At 30.6% G+C, this 12,168-nt stretch overlaps 1 protein-coding gene across 1 annotated transcript; it reads right to left on the bottom strand.

Moving 5' to 3' along the window:
* Nucleotides 1–5,878: 5,878 nt before the first annotated feature.
* LOC114322727 (uncharacterized) lies at nt 5,879–7,625 on the bottom strand. Its single transcript, XM_028270116.2, has one exon. The coding sequence runs from the start codon at nt 6,421–6,423 to the stop codon at nt 6,052–6,054; it is 372 nt and encodes a 123-aa protein (XP_028125917.2). The 5' UTR covers nt 6,424–7,625; the 3' UTR covers nt 5,879–6,051.
* Between the last annotated feature and the right edge of the window lie 4,543 nt (nt 7,626–12,168).

Below are 12,168 nucleotides of genomic sequence, written 5' to 3'. Positions count from 1 at the left end.
AGTCTTTGTGTTCTGGTTTGATCAGGAAAAAAAAAAAAAAAGGTCTGTGTTCTGGCATTTTTATTTGCTGTGATCAGTCATCAGCCCCTTTTTTTTCTCTTTCTTTTCTATATATATGTACCTGTTTATGTATGTTTTCCTTCTGTTTCTTTGATTGACCATTTGACAAGAAATCTCTAGGTTGTGCGGAACTGGAATATTGCGTTATTTTCTTTGATACCCAGCACCCTTTTCGAACTTGCATATGCATTCGACTATGGATTTGAACTGATTTTTGTGGAAAGTTTTGTGAGTCAATTATTAGTATTGTATATTATTATTAATAACAATTAAGAGGATGTGGTTATGATGGTAGGCTACTTTTTAATATAATCAATAAAGTATATGGGGACCATAGTGCACCATTCCTATTTTCCAAATAGAGAAAAGAAATATCCACATAATCACCCTATTCATTACCTTTTTTTTCATTTTCATTTTTTTTTCTTTTCTCATGGAGTAGAAATTGCAGTTTATATCATCAAAACCTAAGGGAGAAGAGATACAACCCTGATCAGTCTATAACATCTCAGTTGATTAAGCTTCATGACTTCCGTGCCTCTGCCAGTGCTTGAAGCTTCGACCTCCCTTGTGGGGGTACTGAAGTCATGCCATCTCAGGTACTTGGCTATTCACTTCTCTTTTTTTTTTTGTCTTAAATGTTTGCCTTTACAATGTTTAATATTGGTAAGGCTACAAATATATTATATAACTCATACATATAGGCCGGTGTGGGTCAAGTGCTATGTAGTAATATACAAGTAAAATTGATTTTTATATACATGAAGATGCTGGGACATTTCCTGTTGAAATTTTAGCATCATACTTGGTCAAAATAAAGGTGGAAATTGGATGTTTTTATAGACAACGTTATGTAGTCGGAATTTTTATCCAAAAACAAATTCAAAATTCGAAATGTGGGTATCATATTCATCTTATGTGTGGTTTATATCATGCAAATTATAAATTAACACTGTACACAGTTGAGTACTTTTTGGCCATGTTTGATTCACAATACTAATAGTGAGGTATTAATAATTCTATCAAATTAGTGTGGTATTAACTATCCCACCCTTACCCCATTACTAATTATCCTACAAATTTGTTGGATTAATTATCCATTGGATTAATAGTTCTAAACCAAATGTCAAAACAAACATAGGATGGTTGGGCCCACGGATTAATAATCCTAATCCCATACTTTAATCCTTCCAATCAAACATACCCTTTGGGCATGTTTGATTGGGTGGATTAGAGCATGGGATTAGGATTATTAATCCGTGGGCCCAATTATCTCATGTTTGTTTTAACATTTTGGTTTAGGATTATTAATCCAATGGATAATTAATCCAACAAATTTGTAGGATTATTAGTAATGGGGTAGGGGTGGGATTATTAATCCAATGGATATTAATCCAATTGGATAGTGAATCCTACACTAATTTAATAGGATTATTAATACTTCACTATTAGTCTTTTGAATCAAACATGACCTTTATGTTAAAATTTTGGGTGGATAAATAATACATTGCTTTTAGAAATGTCAAAGTCAAGGGGAGTAGCAATAGCTAATAAGAGAGAAGATTAATTAGAGAACTTTATGTGAAAGTCTGGGGCCTCCACTATTTCCATTTTGTCATGACTTTCTATAGCATTCTCTATCTATGGTAGTGCCAAGCCAAGTAGTTGCATTGGAGAAGATTTGCATGCCATGCATATACCTTGTCCTTGCGTCATTTGAGAGGCAGTAGTTGGTATCCGTGTATTGTGTTTATGGATGAAATTGAATGATATATTGGTTCTCTTTTAACATCACCGGGATGGTGCAAGTAAAACTGTGCCAGTTGAGCCATGCTCATGTTCCGAAGTTAATTCCTGAGTTTGGAACTAAAAAAAGAAATGGAAGCAGGACAGAATCATGAACCGAGGAGATATATAGTGAATGAGAAGAAGCATATAAAGGGTTGGTTTGGCAAGTTTTAAAAAAGTCAAAAAGTCACTATCTTATTTAACTCACATTATCTTATTTAAGTCACATCATATTTCTAACACATCACTTCAAATTCAATTCAAATTCAACTTATATTTCATAAAAAGTCAAAAATCGTACTTATTTAAATCATCTTAAATAATTTCAAAGTCACAAATGATCTTGATTAGAAAAGATGTTAAATAAAAAGGCCTAACACAAAGGGTAACTCTTAGAGCTAGATGCTCCAAGGGTTAGTTATTACCCTTTGATGGTAACTAGACTTTCAATCATGTACTAATAAGTCACGATGGACTCGCATAGCAATAGAGATTTGCACCCATACTCAAGACACTATGCACAATTTGCCCAAGTTTGAAAGCCCAGTCTCACAAACTAACTGTGTGGATTAAAAAGAGATTGACCCCGAACTCAAAACAGGATAGCACAGGATGAATACCAAAGTCCGAGAGATTAGTCTGGGGCTCAAGGGAAAACCACATATGATCAAATAGCGAAGTCAGCTTAAACCCCAGGGTTGTTAGGATGGGGATGAAAACCATAGAATAGGAAACACGCATTTCATAAAATTGGGAAGTCACGGGGAGAGATAAAAACGTAGAGCATGAAAGCTCTCTGATAGATAGAGCTGCGCTGCCTATGGAAATTAGCTTCTCGAAAACACCCTCTCCCCCTTGTGTGTATATTGTATCCTTATTATATTATTAAGTGAAAGCTAAATTCAAAATATATAAAAAAAAAATCTTATCATTTGAATAATATATATTATGATATTAATTTTTTTATTATTTCTTTTTATTTTTATTTATTTAAATTACATACATAATTATAAATAATATACTATTTCTATCTCAAAATATTACTCCCTTATTTTATTTTTTATTATCTCAAAATATTAGTCTCTTTTCAAAAATTAATTAATAAAATAATATAAATTTACTATTTTACGCTTTTTTAAAATTTATTAATAATATAAAAAATATAATTATGATAATTGATATATTTTAAAAAATGAATTATTAAAGAATAATTTTAAAATATAATAATTACATTATTAAAAATGATTGATTGTGTGTTTGGTTTGTGTTTATAGAGTAATTTTTAAGATAAAAAGTATGAAAATTTGTTTGGTTTGCTTTTTTTAGAAATGGCTTTGAAAAATTATTTTAGAGAGAATTTTTAAAAAAGTGATTGATTTTATGTGTTTAAGAGAGAGTGAATGATTTTTGAAAAGTAGTTAATCAAATAAAATTTTGAAATTTTTTTTAAAAAAATTTATTTGATTTGATTATTCTTAAAAATTTATTTAAAATTTTTTTTTTTAAAATTTTTAAAAAAAAAATAAACCAAAGGCCTGAATTTCTTAAAAAGGAATCATTATTTTGGAAGGAAAGGAGGAAGATAGTTCTGGACATGCAGTCTGCCTGCTGACTTTACCTTTCTTGACTCTGTCTTAGCTCCTTTGGATGGCCCCCATATTCATACACAGAGAGAGAGAGAGAGAGAGAGAGAGGGGGAGAGGGGGGTTTCCAGTGACAGTGGGGCTGAGTCCTGTTTGATAGTAGACAGTCGGCAGAGGCTTCTCACCACGCGCCACCACAACACTTGCATTCCACAACCCCCAACCCAACAAATACAATTAATATTTTGTTTGAAAAGTGAGTTGATTTTTTAATTTTTTTAATTTAAATTAAAAAATTTGATTTGAGAAGAATATTTTAATTTTTTAATTTTTTTAATATTTTTTTGTAAAAAAAGAGTAATGATTATATGTTTTGTTTATTGTGATTAAAATAATTTATTTTATCTTTTATGATTAAAATAGTTAAAAAAAACTCCCAAACCATCTTCTTAAACAGTGCCTAAAAAGTCTTAAATTTGGAAGGAATAACCTGTGACACTAACAAAAAAAATTATAAAATCACAGAGAATATATAACATTTTAATTTTTAAAATATATTACTTTTTTATTAGTTTATAAATTTAATTTGATTATTACACTGTACTGTTATTTTTTCCTAAATTTACTAGTAATGCTACTTACGAAAAATTGTGTGAATTTCGACCCAATGAATCTAATGATGAAGAAAATGTGGACGTCGTAAGTTCATATGTTTTGCAGTTTTGATAATGATTGGAGCGTGCTTCCCACGTGTGCTATGACCTAGCGACTCGAATTATTGTCAACTGAGACACCCAATTAAATTAAAATTAAAAATTAATTAAATAGAAAAACGTTTTTTTATCCATAGTGGCATAGAGCTGGCACTGTCAGCCAAATATCGCACGACTCCGTTCCGTCGTACCACCAAAAATCTTTTACGCCGTGTTTGGTTGGGAGATTTGGGAAGGGAAATGGAAAGGGAAATGGAAATAAAAGGAAAATGAGAAAGAATTAATAGAATTTCAAATCCCAACTATGTTTGGTTGTGTTGGTTATAAAATAGAATTGATGTCCTAAAAGGTCTCCTATTTCTTTATTTATTTCTCACCCCCTTTCTTTTCCCATATATTTTTTATTATAACCAAACATAAATAGGATTACATTTCTCATTCCTTTTCCAAATCCCACCCCAAAAACCCCAACCAAACACAGCATTAGAGTGAAATTTTTTTGAAGTTTCTTAGAGTGTTACGTTGTGTGGTTGAGATTTATTGACAATTCTAAAGTTTCTTAGAGTATTTCATTGTATGGTTGAGATTTATTGGCAAGTCACATCAGAAAAATTGATGTGACTTACCAGTAAATCTCAACCACACAATGTAACACTCTAAGCCTCCGTTTGGAAAGTGGGTTGGCTTTTTGATTTTTTTTTACTATTTTAACCTGGGCTTAAAAGCTTGGTTTGGGAAGGACTTTTTAATTTTTTGACTTTTTTGAATTTTTTTGTGAAAAAAGAATGTAATGACTATAGGTTAGATGTGATGTTTTATTTGTTATGATTAAAATAGCCTATTTTATTTTTTGTGATTAAAATAGCCAAAAAAGCCCAAACCATGACTTCCCAAACGAAACCTAAGAAACTTTAGAAAAAAATCACTCTAGAGAATCCTTGCCTCCGTCGTACTCCCCCTCTTCTCCCTCTTCTCTCTTCCTAACCAAAAACTTACCACTTCCAAAAAAGTAAAAAAAATCCATGGTCATTTTGGGAAGTAGCAAAAAGTTAATTTTTAATTTTTTTAGTCAAAAAAAATTAATTTTTTTACCCAAGCCATTATCTAAAAAATTAAATTTTTTGACTAAAAAAATTAAAAACTAATTTTTTACCATCTTCCCAAAATATCCTCAATCTCAATACCCATATTCACATCCACGTTTTGCCCAAAGAACCAGTACTGGCTCACTCACTCACTCACGCCTCATTCAATGCCACCAAACTCTTACCTTTCCAATATAACATCATACATAAAGATACCTTCTCTTTTCTTTGCTACAGAGTAAAAATACTAGTAGATCAATCTCCATTTCCATCACAAAAATCTCTGCTTGTGTTTTGATGTCTTCGAGTATGAGTTTTTAAAGAATAAGTGTCAAGATTTTAAGTTACATTTTATACACTTTTTCCTTTCCACATATCCCTTCGAAAATACTTAAAACCAATCATATCCAAACGTGCCTAAATGTGTGTTAGTAGCCAATCAAAATCAAAATATGTAACTTGGGGGTAATCTCTTTTTTGAACTTGTTTGCCTTCATCATAAATATAATTTGGCAATACTAGAATTAATGCAATGACAAAAGTTTGAATCCCCTCCCTCATTGGCCTATCTACTTCTTCTTCCCCTATTACTAATTTAAAGAGACACAGAATGATAAAATCAGAGCCAGAGAAAACCTAAAAAGGCAACATTCAAATCAAAACCATAACTAAAATTTTAAAAAAAAAAGTAAAACACAGGAGGAAGAAGAAGAAGTATAAATGAAAAATCATTCATCTTTTGATCTTCTATCCTTCGATTAATCCGCCAAAAAAAAAAAAACAGGAATAAAAGAGTTTTGATTAATCATTCATTGATAAAGTTTAGCTGCTCTTACGAGGTTTGCCTTTTCTCCGAGCACTGCTTCTCGGCAGTCCCTTTGGCACCAGCTCTGCTTCCTTCTTCGCATCCCTAACTGATGATGATGTTGCCACTTCTTTCATCTTCTCTTTCTCTTCTTCTTCTTCCTCACCCATTTTTGCTTTCTTCGATTCACTCTCTTCAACTACTGTTTCTGCTGCTTCTTCTCTCTGTTCTTCCTTAATCTCTTCACTCTCTGTTTTCTCAACGATTTTCCGAGGCCTACCCCTTTTCCTAGGCGTCTGTTGTTGGGCTTCTGATGAACCTATTGATGCCGATTCTGCTATTGCCACTGATACCTCCTTCGTTTTCTTCGCTGTCTTCTTCTTACCCATATCGATGATCTTCAAACCCAACACGACCTTACTAGGAATCGATTCAAACAATACCCAGATTACTACAAATTTTTACTTTTTTAAAAAAAAAAAGAAAAAGAAAAAAATAAGAAGAAGAAGAAGAAGAAGCTTTTGTGGTTTTTCACTTCTCTTTTGCCTCTCCAATCATCAATCCAAATGAAACCCAAAACAAATAGACTTATACTACCTTTCACCAATCAATATCGATAGTCCAAAAGACCCATCAGAATCATCTCTCTCTCCCCCTTTCTCTCCCACTTCCTGCTTAAAATACAAACCCTCCTCCTATTGAACAAAATCAACAATACTTGTAACAAAAACAAAAACAAAAACAAAAAAAAACACATCAACCACAACTTTCCTTTTCTTTGTCTACACATCTATCCATCTCTATACAAAGGGTATATATATATATATATATGTAGCAATCTATTATTTTGTTGGAGTAGTTGTTGTGCAGAAGAAAAGACGGGGGAGAGGAAATAGGTTGGAAAAAAGGGTGTGTGTGTGAAGAGGGGAAATAAGCTTAACTCTCTCTAGCACAGAGAGCATAGGGGGTGGTGGCTCTAACCGTGGTTAAGATACCCAACCCTCTTCTGTCAGGGGTTTTAGTTTGAGAAAATATCAAATCAGTGAATTTTAAAAAACATAGCCTCCGTTTGAGTTGTGAGTTAATTTTTGACTTTTTGATTTTTTTAATTATTTTAGTTTGGGTTAAAAAATTTAATTTGGGAAGGATTTTTTAATTTTTTGACTTTTTTTTGTGAGAGAAGAGAGTAATGATTATGGATTAGATGTGATGTTTTGTTTGTTATGACTAAAATAACTTATTTTGTCTTTTGTGATTAAAATAGTCACAAACTCTCTTACCAAACGGACCCATAATTACAAATTAAGTGAAAAAATTTATAAATATTAATAATTAAAATTATAAATGTTTTTATGATTTTATAATAAATTTTTGCTGTAAATATGGTTTGACTATAAAATAAAAATAAAATAAAATCAATTATAAAACCATCAGGAGAAGAAATGACAGTAGGGCGATGATGGGTTGTAAACAATAAAGAAGAGTAGGGAGGTGGAGGTGGAGGTGGAGGTGGAGGTGGAGGAGATGATAGAAAGGCAGTTGTTGGTGGCAATACAGGTGGAAGAAGGGTTGGCGTAGGATTAGAGTTTGTACAGAATAAGAAAGAAAGAAGAAACAAAACGATATGTTAGTAATTTTATAAAATAAATTAATTACTTGTAAATATTCTACATATTTCCTGATTTACTCTAAATATGTATTTATTGATTTAATTAAATAATTACACTTTTTAAAAATGTATTTATTTATTTAATAATAAATTATAGTATAGTTGATAAATTTTTAAAAATAAAATGGCTAAGTAGGCCATCCAACATGGTCAAAATGTGGGGCAAGGATTTTAGCTCATGACTTGTACGATCTTGTCCAGGGTCAGTGTCTCTCTCTCTCTCTCTCTCTCACCACTTGTTGTATCGGCTTCGCCGGTTTCACATCTTGCGGCTCTGTTGGCGAGTACGTGGACCGTGTTTACTGGCCGTTGCATGGATCCACGAATCCTCATCGCACGGGAGTATACGGCCATCGTACGGTGAGGAGTTTGATAATTAAGAGATAGTTAGTGTTGCCTCGTAGCATGGGATCTGAATCTCCTTTTCTGCGGAATCAAACGGTATATGTAATCAAATCACTGCTGGACCGACTGATTTGATGACTATCTTTGACTTTTGTTCTTTTAAATGGGTGTTTCGTGATTTTTTTAAAATTTCTTTTTATAAAACATTTTATACTTTTAAATTCTGCCCGACTAAACTGATAAAAAAATAAAGGCCTTGTTTGGTTTGTGTTTTTCAAAAATTTTTAGAAAAAATTCTCTACAAAAAAGTTTTTAAAAGTAATCGAACAAACAAATTTTTTCAAAAAAATTTCTCAAAACTTGTTTGGTTTACAAGTTTTTCAAACAAATCTCTCTCTCATACACATTAAATCAATCATTTTTTCCAAAACTCTCTCTCAAAATAGTTTTCCAAAACATCTTTTGAAAAAAATCAAACCAAACAACTTTTCATACTTTTTATTTCTAAACCTCATCTCCCAAACTCAAACCAAACATACCCAAAATATTTAAAATGAGTTCGGTCAAATAAAAGATAATAATTTAAAATTATTAGCTTTTTCAATCTTTTGCCCGCCCCCTTCCTTTCCCTCACTTTCTATTTAATAACATAATAATGGAAGCAAATTTTTTATTTCAGTAAATAAAAGTATTTTTTTTCATTATTAAATATGCAAATTTGATTGTTGGTATGCATGTTAAAATATTATATTATACTTTGTAAGTTTTTTATAATTAATTTTAAATTTAATGAAATATCAAAATTAGAGCCCAAATTAAGTCCAAATGGACCAAGTCTGGTCTAAGCCTACAAATTTTATATTTTTAAAAGCCATCCTAGGGCCCGAGTTTTAAGAATATAGAATGGGCCAGCTCAAATATGTTGACCAGTCAATCTGAACTTCGCCCGGCCCGGCCCACTTAATTTTATATATGAACTTAACTTTGGAAGTAGTAGTAGGAAGAGTTGCTGTAGTTGTAATAGCAGTGATTAGGAGTTCTAACCTAGCAGCTCTAATGTCAGTTTTAATGAGCTGGCATGAAAGAAGTAAAAAAAAATAAAATAAAAAATAAGAAGATACATCTATTACATCAGCAGTGATGGCCCTACTGCCAACACATTAATGGTGACTTTAGAGCTCTAAATCATTTTTAGTAGTTGAAATTTGACAGCAACATGGACATTTTCTAATTTTGTGTCCGCTTGATAGGTAGAAGAAGTTTCCAATTTTGTATGAAGTGTAGATTATGCCTTTCTTTGACCCGTTTAGGATGAGTGTTTGGACTAAAACAATTATATAGGACAAAATATATTATTTTAGTCAAAAAGAATAAAATGTCACATCTAATTCACAATTATTTTATTTTTTTTCCCACAAAAGTTAAAAAAGTTAATTATAAACGAAATTTTTTAATCCCAGATTAAAATAACTAAAAAGTCAAAAGGTAATTCACATCCCAAACAAAGCCTTAATAGTGTTGTCAATCTTTACTCCCAATGCCTAAAACACCTACAAAAATACAGCAAATTTTTTTTTTAAATTTTATTTTAAGAAAAAGTCATGTACAAAATTAGATTAATGAGAATACTTTAGATACATTATTAGATTGTATTTGTTTTTAAAGTAATATACAGTGTATAATTAAAATTAAAATTGTTGTCTATTTTTATATGACAAATATGATCTAAGCATGTGGTTACAGTTGTCGAAATAATTTAATATTTTTGTAAGAATGATCTTATCGATGAGCCTTTGATATGAGTATTTTGAATTGAAAAATACTTCATCCACACAATTTCTCTCTTCCACAAACCCTCCGAATGATATGGTAAGAAAAAGACAAATTAATAATTCACGGTCCTATATTTTTTTATTCTCTTAAAACTTTCTAGCTAATTTTGTCACATCATTTTGAGGGATTTGTGAGAAGAAATTGTACGGATATAGTATTGTTATATTTGAATTATCAATGTATACTTTATGATGAACTCATGAAAACTCAACCCTAGATAAAGCTTTTTCCTAATTAATTATATCATGTGTCGATAAATTTAGTGTGTATGAATAGAATCACGAGTGATTTAATCCTAATTTTATTTGAAGTAATAAATTAAAGTTATTTAATTTGAATATAATTTTGAAAATCTGAGAGTGCGCATTTGATAATTTAATTAAGTTGATAAAAATAATTATTAATAAAAAAATTAAAAGTTTGGGAAAGAAAATCGCAAGGGGTTGGTCCCGTCCAACTGAAGTGATATTATGTCATCCCTAGTGGGCTCCCCCCAGTCAGTCTCGTCCATTCATTAGGAATCCCACAAAATTTTCTTTCTTTTTTAAGGCCAGACAATCTTCTACATCATTCGCGATTTCGCGCGTTATCGTTACGTGTGTGAGTGTTTTGATAGAATTTTTAATGAGTAATGCTAGAGATCCCAAATATTCTACTAAAAGTTTTACCAAATGTTTCATATGGGTGTCGGATCTACATGAGACTCACATTGTGTGGATCCCACACCCATGTGAGACATTTGGTAAAACTTTTGATAGAATTTTTGAGGCCTCTAGAATTTTTGATTTTTAATAGGACATTTGAAATTTTTAACAATTTTAATTAAAAAAAAAAATTTGTAACCCGGCCGATAATCTTGTGTCTCTCTATTAGAAATTATTTGATAAATTATTGTGTGTTTATCTTATAATAAAAATATATATAATTAATGTATTTAAAATATAAAAATAATAATTACATAATCCAATATAATTAAAAAATACACCACCTAAAATATATGCATGATCTATTTAGTAAAAGTTGCATGCAAGTTGAGACATGTGCTTGCTTACTTTAAAATTTTTAATTCTATTTATTTATTTATTATTTTTGCTTGGATGAAAATTTTAATTGGAAATATAGTAAAATTTGATAATAAATTCTGATCAAAGATTAACACCTATGGTCTTGACTAGCCAAGGAGACCAACGACTCTTTTTTTATTTCTCCGGCATTCATTTTGTGGTATTTGATTAACATTTCTGCTTTTTATTTGTTTTGAAGGAAAATATATATTTTTTATATAATCAAAGATTAATGAACTAATGTTGAGAATAAAAAATATTTTCTGCATCTAATGAAGCATACCATGCATCCACCACTACAATTCCCACAGCAATTATCACACCATCACTGCCACAAAAAATTTAAAAATTGAAATCAAATAATGAAGTGTTTTTTAGAAGACTTTTTTTTTTTCAAAAGTAATTTGTGAAATGTTTTTTCGCCAAAGTAGATGGACGTTTTTAGTGATTTTTGACTTTTTAATTTTCATAAAAACTAAAGAGTTACATGCTTAAGTTGTTAAAAAAGTAAATTTTTTTTTAATGAAAGTTGAGTTATTTTTGACATCTTTAACGAGTGACAAATTGACATTTTTTACTTTCTAAATTATTTAGTTAATAAATAATTTTTTTTAACTACATCTCATACAAACTCTTACGCTGTGTTTGGTTGGAGGATTTGAGGAGAGATTTAGAAAGAAAAAGGGAAAAGTTAGGTGAAATGTGAATAAAATATACTTACATTTTACCTAGTTTCACACACCTTGTCCTTTTTTCTTTCCAAATCTCTTCCTAAATCTCCCAATCAAACACAGCATTAGTGTTAGAAAATCAACTTAAATGCATGTAAATTATGTGTTTTTAAGCATTTAAAAAGAGAATTAATGAAAAGAAGTAAGCATGAGGGTTACTTTCATGGTAGACTAGCTCAATTTAGCACCAAGTAATTGCATCAAAGGTATTAAGAGCTCTGTGCTCATACAAGGTCAACCCTGGTCAAGGTCCAACAAGAACAGTAAACACCCACCCATGACCTACCACGTCAACATCAATGCTTGGGTCCCAGTTACAGATGCTCCAGGGAGGGAGAATGGTTGACGTCTCTCAAAAACGTGTGTATCGTATGTATCTTGTAATTAAATAAAAAAATAATATAATTTTATATTTTAAATTATAACTAAAAAATATCATAACTAATTATTATATTAGGCATAATAATTTTTTTTTAAATAATATTATAATTA

The sequence above is a fragment of the Camellia sinensis genome, chromosome 3, assembly GCF_055761805.1.
Source record: "Camellia sinensis isolate YWXY chromosome 3, ASM5576180v1, whole genome shotgun sequence".
Classification (NCBI taxonomy): Eukaryota; Viridiplantae; Streptophyta; class Magnoliopsida; order Ericales; family Theaceae; genus Camellia; species Camellia sinensis.
The sequence above is the reverse complement of the archived record's forward strand: the minus strand, read 5'-3'. Positions and strand labels throughout refer to the sequence as shown.